At 44.1% G+C, this 20,742-nt stretch overlaps 1 protein-coding gene across 3 annotated transcripts in view; it reads left to right on the forward strand.

Moving 5' to 3' along the window:
- The window catches only part of SYNRG (synergin gamma), a 31,875-nt gene extending 14,112 nt beyond the window's left edge, over positions 1 to 17,763 (forward strand). For 2 of the 3 annotated variants that reach the window (XM_057383262.1, XM_057383264.1), the window contains 9 exons: positions 892 to 1,833; positions 9,360 to 9,962; positions 10,300 to 10,463; positions 11,157 to 11,210; positions 11,891 to 11,987; positions 12,274 to 12,422; positions 14,994 to 15,104; positions 15,642 to 15,677; positions 16,564 to 17,763. In XM_057383262.1, the coding sequence (XP_057239245.1) occupies positions 892 to 1,833; positions 9,360 to 9,962; positions 10,300 to 10,463; positions 11,157 to 11,210; positions 11,891 to 11,987; positions 12,274 to 12,422; positions 14,994 to 15,104; positions 15,642 to 15,677; positions 16,564 to 16,695 (2,288 nt within the window). In that variant the 3' untranslated portion in view covers positions 16,696 to 17,763. The remainder of the gene's footprint in view (positions 1 to 891; positions 1,834 to 9,359; positions 9,963 to 10,299; positions 10,464 to 11,156; positions 11,211 to 11,890; positions 11,988 to 12,273; positions 12,423 to 14,993; positions 15,105 to 15,641; positions 15,678 to 16,563) is intronic. The other variant, XM_057383263.1, reaches the window with a different exon arrangement.
- The last annotated feature ends 2,979 nt before the right edge of the window (positions 17,764 to 20,742 follow it).

Genomic DNA, 20,742 nt, shown 5'->3' on the forward strand with positions numbered 1-20,742 from the left:
TGGAGGGAGGGAGAATGGAATAATRGGTCAGGTGTAGTTGTGGTCCTTTCCTACCATTATGAAGAATATTCTTTTACATCTTGGTTAAACTAATTTGAAGTATGACACTGTGTGGTAGCTTAAGAATTAAATACTGGTGATGTACTTTTAAAATAGAAAAAATCTGTGTGTTGGACACTTGTCTTAAAGTAAGCATCAATAGTTTAAAATTACAAGTAGTATAGGTATGTACATGCTGGTGAATGGGTTAAACAATGTTTTCATGTTCAAAAGTATTACTTTATGAAAAAAAACAATTGTTCATGAACAGGAAGAAAGTTGTAAAATTATCACACCAAAATATTTAATGTAAATTCAATGAAAACATTGTTACCTTATGTTGGTTTTGTCTCAGCCCTCTGGTGATCCCCCCTGAAAAAGCTGCAATATTTCAGAGGGAGGAAGGAAGGAATTGCTTCCCTAAAAAGCAAATACTATATTGGTATAAGTGAAATTCAAAATTACATTTATTGCTTGGCAAACACAAGGAGGATGAGGTGGGGAAAAGAACTTGCATGGAGGCCAAATAAGGCAGTATTGATCTCCTTTTGAATCTATTTGTCATGGTGTGTTTTGATATTAACTCAGTGTAAAGGGAGTTTAACATGACTTTGAGGCTATTTGAGAGAATTAAGTGTTTGCTGGAGTGAAAATTTGAATCACTGACCTTGACACTTGYGTGGTTCATGGGAGTTGAGTTTGCAGTTCTGTGTGCATCCCGAGGTCCTTAATTTAAACGGTTTGCATAAAACCTTTTGACACTGCATGAAACAATTTGCCTGCTGCATGGTGTGAATATGCTGTGTTTGTTGTGCAGTGTTTAACTGCTGTTTTCTCCATTTTTATCCCCAGGAGACAACCTTGCAGAGTTCAAGCCCGCGGGAGCCGACGATGGTTTCACAGATTTCAAAACCGCTGACAGCATCTCCCCATTAGAACCACCCTCAAAAGATAAAACCTTCCCTGCTCCTTTCCCTCCTCTGCCCACTCAGCCAAAACAGCCAACACAAACCAAGGCCCCTTTGAATCTGGCAGACCTGGAGCTCTTTTCCTCCCCTGGAGAAAACAAGCAGCCATCCTTTCCACCTGCGTTTAACACCTCAAAACCGGGCTCCTTTCCCCCACCACCCGTCCCATCTGCCTCCTCTGCCCAGCCAGCACCCAGCAAAACTTCAAGCTTAGCTGATGACTTTGGAGAGTTCAACCTTTTTGGGGAATTTTCTAACGGCGCATCAGCCAGCGGACAAGATGACTTTGCAGATTTTATGGCGTTCAACAACAGCGGGGGCTTTTCCGAACAAAAACCCGATGACAAATACAATGCACTCAAGCTGGAGGCCGGCCCCACTGCTCAGGCTGGCTCTGCCAGCACATCCAAGGGTGGGCAAAGCTCTGCCACCACTGCTACCCCCACCAAATATGACATCTTCAAGCAGCTGTCCCTGGAAGGCTCCGCAGCGGGCTTCGAGGAGGCGAAGGACAGCGCGCTCTCCTCGGTGAAGAGCGATGATGACTTTGCTGACTTCCACTCCAAGTTTTCTTCCAGCGGCGCCGAGAARTCGCTGGTGGACAAAGTGGCAGCTTTCAAGCAGGCCAAAGAAGATTCTGCCTCGGTGAAGTCCYTGGATCTGCCTTCCATCGGCGGCAGCAGCGTGGGCAAGGAGGACTCCGAAGACGCGCTGTCTGTTCAGTTTGACATGAAACTGGCTGATGTGGGAGGAGATCTTAAGCATGTCATGTCTGATAGCTCTTTGGATTTGCCAACAGTTAGTGGCCAGCATCCACCAGCAGCAGGTGAGGAACTGGTTAGATTGCTCTGGTAACGTAGGTGGTGCAGATTTCGTGTTCTCTGTGCTCAATTACAGTATTATGCACTCGTCTTTCAGTAGTGGAAGACTCCTCAGTGTGTGTCCCCGCCGGCCACGGCCCCTCAGCAGGGCGCTCTTTAGTTTTTCTCTTAGAAGACTATAAATATAAATAGCTGGAACAGTTTGAACTCCAGGCCAGTTTATTTTTGAGATTTAACATCATACTGGTACCTGTTCRCTACTGGCACTTAAAGGGACTCGAGTGGAAAATATTCCAGTGCAAACAAYGTCATTCCATTGATATCAGTGAGATGATGGCAGAGTCTCGCTTTAATCCCTTGTTTTCCACAAAGCATTTGGTTTGGGGACTTCCCCCTCTTGGCACTTCCCAAGGGTCACTAATTAGGGCTGGTAATGAGAAGMCAACTAATCACCAACACTAGTGTGCTCCCCTTGCAGTGGGGCTCGGCCAGGGTTTTGCAGGACTGCAGTTTTAGGGAATTTCACACAGCTTGCAGTGTTAGATCCCTGTGGGAATCATTGTGCCAAGGGGCTGCAAGTGCTGGTCTCATGATTGGGAGCTCTTGGACCTAAATTTAAACTGTGGGATTTTTACTTTATCAAGTTTCCACCTTCTTTAATTTCCCTTTATGACAACATTCCCAAGGGAGTCAACTGACCATCTCTGACCTGATCACATATCATAAAGCAAATTTCCCAAGTGTCCTGCTTTTTCTTTTCATATATACATAGGAGATAAGCTGTAGTTACATGTTCTGTGGCCTTCAACAACAWGGGAACCATTACTGTGTTCTAGGAYAAGTTTGATGCAGTCAAAGGCTTTTCTGAACAGGGGGAACATACAAACTGTAAATGCAAAAGCTCTTACTGCAAGAATTGGTTGTTTCCACATGAAATATTTCTTCCATTTTTTGCAGATATGGGTAGAGAAAAAATATACAGTACTGTAATTTTGCATTATATGATATTTTTAAGTAAGGGAGAGAATTAAGTTGGCAACTTTGAAGTGGAAAATACTCTCTAACAGGGTACAAAATATCAGGAATAATTTATTAGCAAAGACATTTAATTTTCATATTACTGCTTGGGAAAATTCCAAGTTGAGTGAGCTGTCAAAACGTAGCACCTACAGTGTATTCTTGAATGTTTACTTTGGGTTTGAAAGCACTTTTTCCTAATATTTTTCTAGCCTCTTTTGGTGGTAGTTTGACTTCTGTAGCTCTTTACAGGACGTGTGCTTTTGCCACAGCAATCCATGATGAATAATTGCTATTTGTGGCAGGAAACCCTTTTTTTTTTTTTGGTTTGTTTAAAGGGGTTAGCCCTTCATGTGCTTGTTGCTAAACTTTTGAACTCTGAAGTATTAATTAGAAGCTATTTTTTATTAAACTTAAACGAGTCTGTATTCTCCTATGGTGCCAAGTTAGATGTTATTCCAAAAAGGAGAGTTTTGCTCCATTTAACTGTTTAGATTTCGTAGCAGGACGTGCTCTGGACACTGCTACAAACACCCCTGTGCTCATGTGTTCCTTTCTGTGTGTTTGATGCATTTCAAGCTGTGAACTGCTGATGCTCAAGTCCTTTTTTTTTTCCAGTTTACATGAAGTTAAAAAGCAGATTTCTTTTCCCCCCCTCATCATTTCCTTGGACCATAAATCTAATGTCAAAAAGGGACAGTATCCCTTTGTCACCTCGCTGCTGGGAAACGGGAGACTTGTCCTGGGGAGCTGCATGTCTGCAAGCCCTGTGTCACATCTCCAGTGGAACAGCAGCAGGACWGAGGTGCTGGGGGATGATTGGACTTTGTGCTGTGCCCACACAGAGGTGTTTTGTCCCCTCGGCTATGAGATTTGACATTTGTAGCTTCCAGGTATGGGCAGGTAGGTGCTTATGCTGGGAATTAGAGAGAAATCCTTGGCTCGCTTGCCATGCCAGGACCTGTGGCTTCTGAGGGATGAAGTTTCCAGTTCTGCTCTCTCCAAAGGGGATACAGTCTCTTTAAGCTTGGCTCTGACTCTCTGTGTGGAAGGTAGATGATACTAATGTTGCCTGATTTCTCTTGCATTTACTCCGTATAACCCTTTGAGCACTGGCTGCATGTTGTTAGTTTGAACCGGGCTGCTTCTTTTACACCAAATTTACATTTCACTCGAGTTGAAAGCATTGAATGAGCACCTGCTCCTGTTGGGTGAACCTGATTTGTCCTTCCTGCCAAAGGTTGCAGTGAGAGGAGCCCTGCCCTCAAAGGGTTATCCATCTGCTGCACTGACACACCTGTAAAGTACCTTTTTCTTTGGCATTACTGGAGAWCTCTGTATATTTTAATCAACTTCAGGTTTTTTTTTGCTGCTTTTTCTAATGTCTGATTTCAACTAAACATTTCCTGTGTGAATGTGCCTTTTCAGATCTGCTTTGATATCTCTCTTCTGCAAGTATTGAACCTGCATGCTTTACTCTGATACCGCCCTTCCGAGCTCCTCTGTATCACTATCTTTTGTGATCTGTAAGTCCTGCTGTGTTAATAAATATTATCTTGGCATATTTTGAACACGTGGGGATGTGTGTGATTTGTTGCAAACCAGCAATGTATTTCTTTTTTCCTCAAAAAGACAAAGTTGAAGGTTCTGGTATCCCCTTAAGGTGGTGGGCACCCTTTCTCTYGCAGAGCAGCGTGTGGCTGAGCTTCTGTCTCCTCTTCAATGCTTTGACCTCGCTCCCTGTGACCTCCTGAATCTTTACATATTCACCTAAATTATATTTTTCCAAAGATCTGTGTTTTGAGAGAGATGCAGTGGAGGAAATACGTGGTGGCAGGGTTGTTTCTATGAGTTGGAACTGAGAAACTGTGTTGCTATCTAGACTTTTATGAGTAGAAAGCCCACTGAATAATATTCTGATAYTTATTTAGCTAATGCAGTGTGAGTTAATCAGAGTCCCAAAGTAAACACCCTGCTCCCTTTTTCCATTTGGGAAGTTCTGCYTTCTAAATATTGAAACTTTCAAACATGAATGACAGCTGCAAATTTGTGGCATGCAATTATGTCACTTCAAATTCATCCAAATCCTGAGCCACTGACAGCTTGGGATTAGCATCAAATTAGCAGGCGAGGTAAAAAGCTAAAAATAATTGAGATGTGGAATAGTTAAAATGTTGTGGGGTTTTGGAATTGCCACAAGAGCAAAAAGCAGCCCAGGATGTGGCAGAGTGTGGCTTTTCTTCTTTACACCGAGCTGGAGAGGCTTTAAAAGAAAGAAAAAAGGGAGAMAACCACAACAGCCCTCCTTGGATCTGGAGATGAGTAGGGTGGTTGTGCCCAGCCCTGAAGGTTTTKAAACCAAAGCTTTGAACATAAAGCTGAGGCCTCATTCTGCAGGGCTCGTGCTGTTGGTGTTTGTTCAGCCAGTCAATCCTGGATGAGGGAGAGGAGTGTTCATGACTGTGTTTGGGATGTTTTTATCCAGACTTGACAGTCAGACTCAGTGCCTTGCCCTGATTGGGGTTAATTCTGTGCACAGAGGAGCTGATCCACCCTGGTTTATCCCRAGGCCTCTGACAGGAGGGTGTGGATGTGTCTCTGGGGGTCTGAGCTCCCAGAGTGAGCTCAGGGCCTTTATTTTGCTGTGAAATGTTGTTTACCATGATGATTTTAGAAAAAAAATAGCAAATCCTGTAATTCCATGAGGTTTGGAGGCTTTTCTATCCTATTTTCTTCATTTTTATTTATCTTACAGTCAGCATTCTTGATGGTTTCCACCTTAGCTACAACCATTCTTTAAGGGAAGCAAATGGGAATAATTCCCTTATTATTAACTGCTCCAGGCTTCCCCAGCTGAGAAAAAGGCTTTRGATTTTTCTGGTTGCTGACAGGCATGACCCTGCTAGCAGCAGTGCACAAAWCTCTGTATTCTTCCAGTTTCAGCTCCTTCCATCAGGTGGAGAGGCACTGGAAGCAGGGAGCAGGTGATGCCTGGCTCAGGATTCCTGCTGGATGTTCCCAGGGTAACAGCACTGATGGGAGCAGAGCTYCACAGCCACCACCTGTGTCACCCTAACAACCAAAACGTGACACCACAGTTATATTTATTCATTAGAATTTAATACAAAACCCTGAAATCCCTAAATTTATTCCAATGTCCCTGCATTGTCTTTTTTCGTTTTCTTTAGACAATCACTAATGCTGTCAAGGGTTTTCCTTAAATGATTAAACTGTTGACATTGAAGGCTCCAGCTCCTAATTTGCCTCCAGCCATAACTTAATCCTTGGTAGTTGAAATAAATTATTACAGTTGGCTCAAATCAGGAGTGGCAAGTTTTCCTGTAGATGAGATAACCCTGGGAAACAATTTTAACTGTATTTCATCCTGCTGTGCATTCTGTTGCCTTGGCTGGCTCACAAAGGTGCAGCAGGTCCCAGGTGATGATCAAACAGGTTGGACTTTGGGTTTGGGAGCTCAGATAAATGGAAAAGAAATGGTAAATATTCCAGCCCTTTTGGTTTGGGGGGATTTCTGTTTAGGTTTGGTTTTAGCTGTTGTATGTTCACAGAAATGAAGCATTTTCATAGGATTTTGAATGGATTTAGTCTTTGCTTGTTTTTTTTTGTTTTTTTTTTATAACATTTGATGCTTTTCATCAGTTCAGATCCTGTTCTTATTCCAAGTGTCCTCCAGGAGGAATTGGGGGTTGCTCTGTACCCTCTACCTTGGCCAGGTGTGATGCTTAGTTAGAAATAATTAATACCCCTGCTCACTTAAAAAAATATTCTTCCTTTAAAAAAAAATATTCTTGACATTCATATTAAAAATTCTTAACTTTTATACCAGCAAAACAAAGCTTTTACTCCATCAGATGTTAAAATTGCAGCCCTGTAACCAGAGCTGTTGGATTCCTGGCACGGATCTGTGCTCTGTAAGGAAAGAGCTGTGGAGGAGCAGTTTTAGCAGTGCTTAAAAACCCAATTTTTGTGCCAGAAATGAAGGTGCTCACAGCACAGAGGGTTCTCTGGGGTCAGCAGGAGCAGGGCTAAAACTCCCCCTCATTGTGCAGCAAATGTTCCAGGAGCTCAGAGACTCCTTTTGTTTGCCATGGCTGTGACAAAGTGAGGATTTTACTTCCTCTCTCCAGAAACCTGTGGCAAATGATTCTCTGAAGTGCAGTGCATGGCACAGCAAAGTGTTGGGGTTTTCTCCAGTAAAATCTTCCCCAAAGAGAGTTTTCCTGGAATTATGGACAGCTTCACTTTCTTATTTTTCATACTTCTCACTAAATTGAGTTTTAGGACTGCTTGAGCTGTAAACACTGACTGAATGCAGTGTTTTTCCTGTAATATAACACTCCTAGGAAAAAGTTTATTCACTGGAGTGATCCTTCTGGAATTACAAAAAAAAAAAAAAATCAAATGTACAGAATCAAACCATTACATTTCACCTCAGCCCTTGCACCTCTGCAGAGATTTTGAGTCTGCCTCAATTCACTCATAGAGAATCTTAGTTTGTGAATAATGAAACACAGAAAGAATCTTAGTTTGTGAATAATAAAACAATTGTTCTGCCTTCCCTGCCCTGACCTATTGATTGCAGGTGAGTTCAGGAATCCCCCTGGAGCTTGCTGTGAGTTGGGATGGGATCAGGAGTGCCCTGAGCTGCTCCTTGGGGATGTGTTTGCAGAATCTTAGCAGTTATCACAGGAATAATTCCAGCAGAACGTGAGTGTGCAGATCCTTGGRATGGATTTGTCGCTCTCCCCTTTCCCTCCCAGGGAGCACCAGACAAGGGTGATGCTCAAAGCTTTGCTGAGTTTTAGAATCAACACCAGACAAAGCAGAGGTTGCCTGGTACCTGGTGGTATTTCCAGGATCCCAGGATTAATGACAGCTGGCTCACGTGTCAGAGGTGGCTCTGGCTCTCTCTTTCATGCAAAGCTTTCATTTCCCTTCTTTAAACAAAAGCTTGAGAGCACGAGGTGTGGTCTGTGGTGATAAATCACCTGCCCCTCTCCAGGTGGCTCCTTTCACCTCGGAGCCTTCTTTCTGTGATTTCATCTCTGTGTGTTTACCCTCTGCTCTGCACATTCACTGTTCCAGTGACACTTGGAYATTTTGTCTGTGTGCAGGGGCTCARCTCTGGCTTTGGGGTGCTGCCATGGCAGAGTGGCAGCTGCAGAAGGGGCTGATGGATGGCACACAGTCCTGGCTGACCCAKCACAGTGAACATTACACTGCAGCATTGCAATTTTGTATTTATTAGGGTTTTCATTAGCTGGGGATGTGGGTCATGCCCGGGAAGCAGCCCCGAGCCTGGCCTGCTCTCCCTTTCCAGTGAGGTGAATAAACCCAGGCAGAAATGGTTTGTTGGGCTGAGTAAAGAGGACACTGGGGAGTCAGCTCATTCCCTCGGTGGCTCTGTCAAACCCCAGTGTTCAGCAGCAGGAGCTCAGCTCCAGCCAGGCTCAGGGAATGTTTTGTGGCCTGGCTTTGCTCTCCCTGGAGCTGCCGGACCCCGCAGCGGCCGCAGCTCTAATCCAAACTGACAATTGCTGCTGCTGGAAAACAAATGCCAAATGGAGGATAGCAGGGCTGCTTTGCTAGCCAGGGGGGGTTCGTGTTTTAATGACAACTCCCTGGCTCCCTGTGCCTTTGCTGGGGATAAATCTCAGTCTGGAGGTGAAAGATCAGTTGGGTGGGAGCAGCCAGAGCCCCCGGGCACTGCAGATCTCACACCTGCCCTTGGCAGGGAGAAGAACCTATTGGGCCATTTAATCACCAGGTGGGTATAAATGTTTGGAGCTTTCTGCAAAATAATTGGATTTTCTCTAGACTTAGATTTTACAAACTATTTATTCCATTAAAACATGATCTCTGCCATCCCCCTGTCAGTGCTGGCACCTGGGAGTTTGACGAGTCGGCCGTGCGGCRCTGCAGGAGCCCTGATAAGCTCCAACAGGATTTCTAGGCTTCTTTAGATTCTTGCAGCACATTTTTATATGTTATTTGTATCAAAGCATGAATATAAAATTAAAGTGTATTAATGCTTTATCAGAGGAATGGAAAAGTCGGCCCAGTCTTCTGTGTGGTTGGACTTGATAAGATGAAATAATGTGTTAAAGGTGTTTGAGTTGTAACATTTATATTTTGATTGTAGATTCTGCAGCCAGAAAACTCAACTGGTGATCTGTGCAGCCTGGACTGGCCAGAAACTGATTTTTTTTAAGTGTTTCTTCACTACCCTTAGTGGTATGGTGACTTTCAGCTTAAAATGTAAGACGGCATTCAAAGGTCAAGGCTTACATTTATTGAACAGAGAAATTTTTGTATTAAATCCTCAGGTGTTTTCCAGATTATTTTTGTGCAAACTCCAGCTAAAGCCTCAGTGAGACAACAATTCACTGTGTTTGTTCTTGCAGTTCCTCCAGACTCTCCGCAGGTTGTTCTTAGGCGGCGTGGAGAGTTTAAGGTGTSAACTTCAGCTCCTAATTGTGGGGGTTTGTTTCAGATGTGGATGACTTAAAGTGTGGCCCGTTTGGAAGYTGCCACAGTGGTTCTGCTGTCAGCAGCCTGGCCAGCTACGACTGCTCCAGCTCCGACAGGGACGACATCCAGCAGGGCAAGAAACTCTCCTGCTCTTCCCAGCCCGCGGGGAGCGGCTTCTCCGCGGCCACCTCTGTCCTCCAGAAGAAGGAGACCTTGTTTGGCAGCTCGGAAAACATCACCATGACAACAGTTTCCAAAGTGACAACCTTTTCCAGCGAGGATGCTTCGCAGGATGTTTCCTTYGCAGCCTTTGCAAACTTTAAAGACTCGGGGTCGGTGTCGGGCGGTCCGAGCGATGATGATATCGGAGATTTTGGGGATTTTGCCAGACCTCCCTCTGATGCTCAGGATGCAGCAGCAGCTGATGCTGCCCTGGGTGCTGATTTCCTGGCTGGAGTCTCCTCTGAGCTGCGGAGAGAGGCCACAGATGACTTTGGGGAGTTCCAGAGCGAAAAACCAAAAATCAGCAAGTTCGACTTCTTGGTGGCGACTTCTCAAGGCAAAGTGAAATCCAGTGAGGAGATGATCAGGAGTGAGCTGGCCACCTTTGATCTRTCTGTGCAAGGTAAGCCTGCCCTCATGGTGCATGTGCTTATCAAAGGCTGATTTTCATAACTGAATTATAAATTAACTAATGGGGATTGTTCCAAAGGCTGCTGCAAACGACCCGAATCTTCTCATTGATTTCTGTGGCATTTGGAGCAGGTCTTTTTCTACAAGAAAAATATTTGTTGTGCAAAAAAACCTGTAAGAATTGAGGGACTGGGGAAATTTGCAGCAGTCGCTGAGCAAAGAGGAATATTTGTTCTTCTGGAGGAACAGGACAGCCCTTGTTGCCACTTCATTCATTGTAAATAGCTTGTGTCTTTAAAGGAGTAACTTTCTATACCCTGACTTTTTAGGGTCTCATAAGAGGAGCCTGAGCTTGGGTGACAGAGAAATAAATCGCTCCTCACCTTTGCCAACTCTGGAGCAGCCATTCAGGGACAGATCCAACACTCTGAGTGAGAAACCAGCACTGCCTGTGATCAGGGACAAGTACAAGGACCTGACTGGGGAGGTGGAGGTAAGTCTGGAACACAGCTRAGTTGGTGCTGCTCTCAGGGCTGTTTTATATCCACCTCCTTGGRGCTTTCACTGTTTGTTTTTCACCAAAAAAACTGGTTGGTTTTTTTTTTTTGACATGGTGTCTGGGTACACTCATGAGTGGAACCTGGAAAGTTTTCTTCTCTCGTGTCTTTCAAGGGAAGTGGGAGAACGTTGTTGTCTGAAACACAGGAATCACTTGGCCTTGCAGCCTAAGCTTACAACTGGAAATTAGTTACAATTTAAATCTAATCCCAGCTTTGGCACTGAGAACGTTTGCTTTGGGAAATGGCATTGCTCTTTGGCTGCMTGGCAGTTATTTCTCTTGCTCATCCTGAGAAGAGATGGGAAAAGGACTCAGATTAAATTCTGCTAATCCCCACTGCTAAAAAGCAGACTGTAACAAATGTGCCAGGAGAAGGTGTGTGCAGTGGAACCTTTTACCTACTCCTGTATGTTCTTCCTTTTGAAATTCTCACTCCCAGAAATCAAATTTTAGAGTTCAGGTTCACAGAAAACCTTGAAAGAATGGAGGGAAATTAGGAATAAATCTGTTAAAAGTTCACACAGCTAATCTGCAAATAGTCTTTTTAAATAGCTGTCTGCTGTGTAGGAGAAAGGGAGAGAAATGTGTGTAGGAACAAGACTGAGCCTGTCCTTTTCTTTGCACTAGGAGAGCGAGAGGTACGCCTATGAGTGGCAGAGGTGCCTGGAGAGTGCCCTGCAGGTGAGTGTGACACCTCCTCCTCCACCAAATCCCTCCCTCCTTCTCCAAATCCCTCCCTCCTCCCTGCAGGAGCTGCCTCACTCAGTGTTTGAGACCAGCAGGCAGAGAAAGTGTGGGAATCAGCCCTGGGAATTACAGCTTTTAAACCAAAAGCTGCCACCTCCTCAGCTAAACACCCTACACTAATCCTCCTGTCTCTGGGGATTAGTTTGGCTTTCCCCTCAGTGTTCCAACTCTCTGTTTGGTGCTGATTTTGGGTGCCCAATGTTGTGTTCAGGGCACTGGTACCAGTGCCTGGCTCCTCAGGCTCCCTGTGCTCCTGGCAAATATTTCACAGCCACATCCGTGCTCCTCAAAGTTTTTTCTTTGCATTTGTGTATTTGACAGCCCAAACTGTGAATGCTCTTATTAAACTAGATAGCAAGGCATGTATGCTCTTAAAAATCTTATTTTGGTAATGAAAATATTGGGGGGGGGAGTACATTAAGGTGTTAAATGTTCTTGCTTTCCCCTGATCTACTTAAACTGGAGTGTRTAAAAACGTGGGGTGGAGTGTGGCAATCATCTCCTATTTAATTTGCCTCCTTTTTTGAATTACAGTTTCTGCTGGGGGCAGTCTTGTTTGTAATAATTAYTTAAAGATGGAAACCCCATAATTTTATGAAATTCATTTCCACCAGGTCATAAAGAAAGCAAATGACACCTTAAATGGAATAAGCAGTTCATCTGTTTGCACTGAAGTTATCCAGTCTGCTCAAGGCATGGAATATTTACTAGGTAGGTTTTAATTTTCCATGTGTTTTTACATTGAGAGTTCTTCTGTTGAAAACAGGAATATAGAATCACTCTTCCCCAAATGGCATTATTTTTTATCTTAATCTTTGCCTGCACCTAAATAATGAAAAACATTTCTGTCAAATTAATGTAACTCTGGCTTTGAACTAACCCTTCATGGCCACCCCTCCTGTGCCACATCTGCTTTTGCCATTTCTGAGTTCCAGGCTTGGGATCCAGTGATTCTGGAATTGAATTCTCTTCAATCCTGCCTGTTTTACATCCACAGGGGTTGTTGAAGTCTACAGAGTGACAAAGAGGGTGGAACTGGGCATCAAAGCAACTGCTGTGTGCAGTGAGAAACTCCAGCAGCTGCTGAAGGATATTGATAAAGTGTGGAACAACCTGATCAGCTTCATGTCTCTGGCTGCTTTAACGGTGAGAACAAAATTAACTGCCTGGTTACTCAAASAAATGCTGTAATTATATTTAAAGACACTTTTCTAACTAGACAGTTTGGGGTGTTTTTTCTCTTGAAAAATGGAAATGCACTTATTTGTGAAATCCAATTTAAAACCCTCCAAGAAAACTGATATTTATGCACAAACACRATGTTGTCTTACTTAGTACCTTAATGATTTAGGTGATATCCTGTGTGTCTCCAGTAAGGCAAATTTAATAAAATCCAAATAAGCCATGCTACAAGGCCAGAATGACATGGACATGCCTTGTTTTTTAATATCCCTGCAATTGGTTTTAATGCTCACAATTCCAAAACACACAGYGGAGCAACACAGGAATAACCAAACTGTTTTCCCTTCCCTCTGTGTCTGRAACTGCCTGGGTTTGTTTTGGTTCCTACCACAGACTAAACAGCTTTTCCTCCTCTGGAGCCAGGAAAAACTGAATTTCTCCCAGTTTGGGAGGAGCTTTGGACAGRGCTGGGTGAGGGATTTGGACAGGGATGGGGTCTGAGGAGCAGGAGCATCCCATGGGAAGGGTCTGCAGARGGGCACTACAGAATACCCAAAAACAGGAGGAAAAAAAAAACCAGGAACATCACCCTGCCATTAAATACCTTGTGGATTCTGTATATTTGTGTTGCAGGAGAGACAATGTGCAAAATTACTTCCTTTAACCGTGGAAAAAACTCATATTTTTAGGGARTCATCCATCTGTGTGTGCTTTATATTGAATTACTGAGTGGATCCCTTTCACTCAGTGCATATCCAAGGAGTCTTCAGCTCTCAGGATCTCACATCACACCAAGCATCACTGAGCACATCATTACCATAGGGAGGTTTCCACTGAGCATTTTAATTTGTGGCTTCCTCCTCTCACTGCAGCTGTGGCCACAAAAGGTTTTTCCTTCCCAACAAACACTCATTTACAAGTAAAGCCTGGTTTCTGCTTGGAATAGCCATCTCCAGCTCKCTGTCATTCCCTACAAGGCAGATAWTATAAATGATCAGTCCCTTTTTGCACACCTTTTGCACATTTTAAACCTCCYCAGGTGCTTTGGTGATGTCCTGTGATGCACAGAGCCTGAATTTATATTCTCAGTATTTTACTGCTTTGATAGAGCTGGATTCACCTGTTTGAACCCTGGCATTGTTGATAGGAGCAATCCCAAGAGTTATCTGGATCTTTTCCTAATTTAAACAGGTGGATTAAAATACAGTTCCTAAAGTGCTTTTCCTTGGAAGATTACAGGGATTACCTGAAAGTCCAAAGCTTGGCCACGTGTTCTGCGAGCCACAGCAGCTCCTGCCACATTTTAAACCCATTAAGAGCTGCAAACGGTGACTTTTCACCTGCACACACAGTCCAGCTGAATTTACCAAAACCCCAGGGACTCATGATTCCTATAATTCTCCAAATCACCCCTTTTTTTGGTTCTTTTCCCCACGGAATTCACTGGAAGGGGTGGAACCCACACCTTTGGTGTTACAGCCACAGATCCTAAATGATGCAGAAGGGCCAATTAACTGCAGAGAAGGATTCCAGCTCCCAGGCATGTGCTTGGAAAGGTTAATTTTATCTTTTAAAGGATTTTGTTACAAGGTAATTTTATGCACAGCCGTGTGGTTTTTTCACAGCAAATTGCAGGATGACCTTCTCATTTGCTTCACTCATGCATTTGGTAAACAAATATTAGAGTGCCTTTATTAATTTGATTGATCTGCTTAGAGATTAAAGGGTGGTTTTTTTTCAGCATTCCAATTATTCTGCAGCCATTCAGCAGGGCAGTGTGAGCAGCATGCCCAGAGTGTGGATTAAGAGACACATGCCCTGGGATCACACCATTTTTTAAGCTTCTTGCATTTCTAGTCATTGCTTTTATTTGTGCTACCATTTTCATGCAAAATTTGAACGGTTTTCYATCACCCTTATGCAGTGTTTTAATTGATCATTTATCCTGTGGCTGAAATGTGAGGTTAAGTGCTGGAAAATTGTCCATATTAATTTATAATTTACAGGCTTATTCTCCCACCCTTTGTCYCTCTTTCCCCTGAGCTTGTGTGTGGCTGGTGCCCGAATTCTTTGGTTTGGATAACCTGAGTATCCTATTTTGTACTGCTGTGCCATGTTGTAGATTCCAAAAAAATCCCAAAAGAGAACACCAGCTGCCCTTTTCCACTGAGGTAAAATAAGGGAGCTCAGGACAATGGATGCTGCTGCAGTCACCTTTCCAGGGCTCCCTCCCCACAGCTGCACAAACACCTGCAGTTCCTCTGTTTGCTTTGCCCCACTTCCCAGTTCATTCCCCCTTTGGATGGGGAATGTGCAACTCAAGAATTCCTCCCTTTGTAGTCGAGGCCTTTTTTAGGGCTTTGAGTTATAAATKAGTGCTGATGGAGATGGCAAATCCATCCCAAGAGCTTTGATGAGTGTCACCCCTGCCATGCCTGTGTGACACGCTGCTGCTCAGTGATTTTTATTGTGATGTCTGAAACTTTTTCTTTCAGTTCCTGAAAATGCCTAAACGTTATTGTCTCCTTTCTTCAGCCTGATGAAAACTCCCTGGATTTCTCTTCTTGTATGCTGCGCCCAGGGATTAAAAATGCCCAGGATCTTGCTTGTGGAGTGTGTCTCCTAAACGTGGATTCCAGAAGCAAAGTAAGTGTGAGGGTTAAAAAAACTCCTTTTGAATTTCATTTCTRGAATCCCAGAATGGTTTGGGTTGGAAGGGACCTTAAAACCCATCCAGTGCCACCCCTGTCATGGGCAGGGACACCTCCCACTATCCCAGGCTGTCCAGCCTGGCCTTGGACATTTCCAGGGATGGGTGGATTGAAAAAAAAATCCTGGCTATAATTTGTAAAGGGCAGAGGCAAACTCTGAGATGAATCTCAATAAAATCATGGAATCAAATGTCCAGTGTTGCTTAGGCTTTGATGTGACACAGTTATGGAGAAAGGATTGAGATTAATTGTTCATAATGGGCAAGAAACTGGGTTACTAAGATTTAAAAACTATGCATGTTTTTTTTTAACAAATAATCTTCTAATGACTTCTCTTCGTGGAATGGCTCACCAGAGGGGATTGTTGCCATTAGMAAAGCTGGGAGGGACTCCCAGGACATGTGCAGAGTTGTGCCAGCCAGTTAAAAATAGAGGCACTTTTCCTGACTTTCTGGTTTCAACGTTATTTCAGAAAGAAGAGAAACCTGTGGAAGAACTTCCCAAAAAAGTATGAACCCGTAAAAAGCATTCTTTCTGGACTCATTCTTTTTGAGTGTGGAAGGCTGAGCTGCTGAAGGGCTCTCAGCTGTCATTCTCAATTGTACCAATCATTAATCCTCTCCCTCAGTCATGTTTTTGTGGCCCTTAACTCTTGATCTGATCAACTAACATGCTCCAGAGYCTGCCCTCGTGTGTCTGCATGCCTGTGCCTTGTGCCCAGCTCTCTGGTTTTGTGCTCCTTCTGTGCTCTACAGAATCCCCAAGTTTCTCAATCTGTGTGTCTGTGGCAGGAAAAGGGGGGATTTTGGGGGCTTTGTGCTGGAAATAYTGACTTCTGCCTTTGTGTGGCAGGCAGTGGCATTTTTAGAAATCTCTGCAGGAAATCCAGGGTGTGGAGAGCAGGGCTGGGATGTTTTTTTTCAATAGGGAGCTGTGAGGCAGTGGAAAGGATCTCCTAGCAACAAACAGCGAGGTGGTTTCAGCCTGTTCATGGCTTCACACGCTCAGAGGCTCCCATTGTGAAGCAGCTTCAATTAACAGGAGGAAGCAGATCAAATTCAACCTGAAATAACAGCAACAGCAAGAGCTGCACCTGCCTAACCCACAGCCAGAGTGGAGGCAGGGAAATAAATGCAGGAGCTGAGCTTTTCCCTGGTTAGGGAGATGGACAAAAATCAGAGATGCAGGGAGCAAGGGGAGTGAGCTGCCARGGCTCAGCTCTGGGCTCCCTTCCTGCAGTTGTGTGATGGCCAAAGGTTTTGTTCATCTGCAGCTAAAATCAAATCGAGTTTGTGGGGTGGAGTGCTGGTGGGAGGGTCCTGTGCCRTTTTCCACTCTGGGTTTAAACCCTGCACTGGATCAGACTGTCACACTCATTTCAATTCTTCTTGCAGGCCTTTAATTCTGAGACAGATAACTTCAAGCTGGCATATGGAGGGCACCAATACCATGCCAGCTGTGCAAAYTTCTGGATCAACTGCGTGGAGCCCAAACCTCCAGGTCTCATCCTGCCAGAYCTGCTCTGAAAGCAGCTGCACTGCAAGGTGGAGCTTTGGGGTAATCGTGCAAAAGGACTTGGGGGAACTGCTGTGGTGGAGAGGCTGGAGCTGGGGTTGGGGTTTGAAACGTTTGGGGTTGATTTTTGGACCCAAAAATCAACAAATTAAAGCTGCTGTTACCATTACACTTGTAATGGCCAAGGTTTCAGAAATAACCAGAAAATATGTAGTATTACAGAAAAAAAAAAAGGTGGCATTTCAGTCTTTCTGAAGATGAAAATATGTTATCCTGGGTAAAAGCAGCCWGGTAATGTGCATAAACCTGGGAGAGGCTAGCATGGAGCTTCCCAGAGAACCTGGAATGCTGATTTGCATAGAAATGAGCACTTAAATACTTGAAGTCTGTATTTGCAAGCAAATCTTTTCTTTAACGTTTTGGRGACATGGACCTCGGTGTTGTTTAAGTATTTGCTGCTGTGATATCACAGCACATGAGTCACAGCAGCATCCGAGGCAGAATGAATTATTGACTCYGAAGGAGAAGCTGCTGTGTGTTTGYAATTCCACTGCTCTGTGTTGGAAGTTGTGCTGGAGGCAGAACTGGTTAATGCTGGGAGTAAGAACTGGAAAACTGCTGGAATTTTCCCTGTGCTGTCTGGATCCTGTAGTACAGGCAGCTGGAGTTTAAAACTCTTTGTTGTAAATACAGATAAAAGTCCCTGGATTTGTCCTGAGCTCCTGAGGTGTGATGATGTCTCTCCTGACCTTTTTGGAGTTGCAGCAGTGCTGGGAGCTGGGCTGTGCTGATGCAGCACATCTGCTCCTGTGTAGATACTTTACCTTTTTTGGCTGTGGAGATGCTGTTCCTGCTGGCATGGGATRGTTGTGGGTGACTCGTGCTACCTGTAGTAACGTGTTGTGTGACTCAGAGCTGGCTCCTGCAGCAGGGATGGGATTTAACAGCYAAAGGGATTGAAGGCTGGAGGGTGGTGGTCTCAGCAGGCAGTTTGTCCCTSCTGGTTGGTGGCTTTTGGAGGTGCCTCTCTGGACAGSTTGGCTCTAACTAAAATAGGRTGTAAATCTATGGGGTGCAATTTTYTCTTTRMTTCTTRGGCTTRGTCWCTCAGATCTGTCCCTTTTCTCCAGAGATCTCAACAGCTTCTCCAAGCTAATCCTGCCCCCATTACAAGTACCTGACACTGACCTGTGGTTATTTGCTGAAACAGAAATTACGACGAGGAAAACGATGCTTTGTATTTAAAAAACAAACAGGCTTAGTTATACGAAACTATTAATTAGCCCAAATGAAAGAATCTTGGCTCAGAGGTGTCTGGCTCCTTCCTTACACCAATTACAATAAATCTCCTTGCTGCCTCAAATTAGCTCATTCATGAAATAAAGCACCGTGTGCCTCCAGCTCCGACTGATCCAGAGGCAGATTTCTCGTGCTGTGCTTCCCACATCCTGCCCAGGAATTATCAAAAATGCAAAAATGATTCCCTCACCAGTGTCCCCACAGGAATTGGGGACAGGAGCCAGTGACAGGTATTCTCCAGTGGCTGGGAGAGGCTGGTGCTCAGGGAATGCTGTGCTGGGAAAAGGGAGTTTGTTGCAGCCTGCATTTTCACCACAGCTCCCCAGCACTTTGCTAGAGAGGAATTTTTTTYCCCTAATTAAAAGAAAATGCCACAAACAAGAGGCCAGAGTGTGAAATTCAAAGCACCAGCTGYACTGTCACAGCAGCATCTTCCAGTGCTGGTTTTCCTGTACCTGTAACCAGCTCAGCCCCTCTCTCACTGCATCCAAAGGCTCTTTTGGTCCATAAAAACAAAGAATGGACATTTTCAAGGAATGGACATTTACAATTCCAACTGCAGCAGAGCTCACTGAAGGGTGACACTGCAGTGGCACCATCCCTGCCTTTGTGGGGAGCAGGAAGCTTCAGCCCTGGGAACACAGGGAATGTTTGCAGGGAGATCCATAAAAACATCACACAAGGAGCAGCAGCTCCCAGTGACTCACTGGAGCATTCAGCATCCTCTCCATGYTGCTGCCAGCCAAAGCCCAGTGTCCTTCCAAGCTGTATCCAAGGTGACAGGATTGTCACAGCCCACCTTCCCTTCTCCTCTGCTGCAGCCCCCTGGACACACCACCTTCCCTTTGCTTGTGTCCCATTTCAGACCTGTAGCTCCTTTCCCTGCATGGATTCTCTCACTGGAAAAGAGAAGTGAGATTTTCTTGGGTTTTTTTTGGTTTTTTTTTTAATCTGAGTGGGGCTGCTTTGACGTGACCTGTGGAAAGTGAGCTCTATTTGTGTATATTTGGAGTTGTAAGGAATTATTTGCTCGGTTATTTAATGTATTTATGCTTAACCTCGTTGTGTTCCCAGTGTTTCTGTGCTGTGGCAGCTTTTCCTTGGTGCTGGGGCTGCCCCAGCCTCTTCCCTGCCCTGGGAATTGTCACCTCCTGTTCATTCCAAGGACTTTTCCTCCCTGGCAGCAGCTTTTCCTGGCTGGGTTTGGTCAGAGCAGCTCCTTCCCCGAGATCTGTGCAGGGTGTGGGGCTGAGGGTGAAGCTTTTTCCATGGAAACCCACGGAATGCTCCCAGTCCTGTCAGCTACACTGGGAATCATAAACTTGAAACAAAACCTGCCTTTCCAATAAAAGCTGCTATTGTACAAACTGCTGCTTTGGGTTTATTTTTCATTCTGGACCTGTATTTAATTCAATTTCTCAATGTTAAAATATGAATGTCATAATTTTATGAAGAAAAGTGATCAGAAAACTTCTCTCTCTATTGTGATTCTTCTCCTGCCCTCTGGGCAAATGTTATTTTTCTTCCAGAAGTGGTTTTGTGATTATTAGTTGGAGCTGTTTGGGTTTGTGCTATGCTGGAGTTGCTGCTGATATTTTAAATCTGATGAGAATAAGTGTTATTAATTGACTTTAGTACCTTGTTTACTCCCTTAATTCCTGCAATGATTTATAAATCCTGTGTTGAGATTTAAACCTGGTGTTCAATAAAAAGCTCATTTCATATCTGACCAGCCTGAGAAGCTGAAATATTTATATCACAATGTAAGTGAAAGCTGCTTGGTGGCTGGGATGGGGAAGGGGTCTCACCAAATATTGAAAGATAKAAAATACTTTTCTAACAATTAAGATACCATTTGGAAAAAGCCCATGGGGAGCAGAAAAAGGGGCGTTCCCCCTCAAAAACAAAGGGTGTGCTCACAGCAAGCCAAGATAAACCAGGGCTCTCTGTTTTTTGGTTTCTGTAGATTTGAGAATGGACAAAAACCTGGATTTTCAGGGGGAAAACACTCCTGTAAAATCTTTTGCTGGAGTGAACACAAGAGGAGCTTCTGCAATGAAATACCCACAAGCACTAACACTGTAATATAACCCTGAATAATATAATAACCCTTGAATAGGGATTTCAGGTGAATTCTTTGTTTCCTGATGTGCTTCATTAGGCAATTTCACTTTTTATARGTCTAACTTTCCCTTGTTTAAGTCAGCCTTTGGTGCCTTCTTGGCTGAACATCAGCGTCTCCCCCACCCCTCAGTCCTGGGAAAGTGTAAGGTCTGTGGAATAATTCAAAGTGGAAAGTTTTTACCTTTCAGTTTTTACACAAAAAATGCTGTTAAATCCTACTTTGCCCATTTTTAGGTAAAGTTTAATTTTGTGAGCAGATTTCAGATTTTAGCAATTTTTCCCCTTTAAAATGTCATGTGTTGGAACATCTCCAGTCCAGTGATTAATCTTGATTTTCACTCTCCAGTTCYTCACTTAGCATTTCCCTGGCTAACTCCTGATAAATTAGGGAGATGAGTCCCCTGTGTCTGCCYGTCACTGGAACTGGGATGCAGCCRTGGAAGCTGAGCTGGGAGCAGCTGATGCCAAACCTCCCCTTTATTTCAGTGGGACAAAACTGTGGAAAAGCAGGAGAAAACTTCCTTCAGCCAGAATTATTCAAAGGCACTGCTGAGCCTCCACTAGCACCGTTTGGAACAGGAAACCAACACATGTTGTGGTTTAATCTTTATTGATTTTTTTTTTTTTTTTTTTTT

Source organism: Malurus melanocephalus, unplaced genomic scaffold (assembly GCF_030028575.1).
Source record: "Malurus melanocephalus ecotype Western Australia unplaced genomic scaffold, MMel_1.1 scaffold_617, whole genome shotgun sequence".
In the NCBI taxonomy this organism is placed as follows: Eukaryota; Metazoa; Chordata; class Aves; order Passeriformes; family Maluridae; genus Malurus; species Malurus melanocephalus.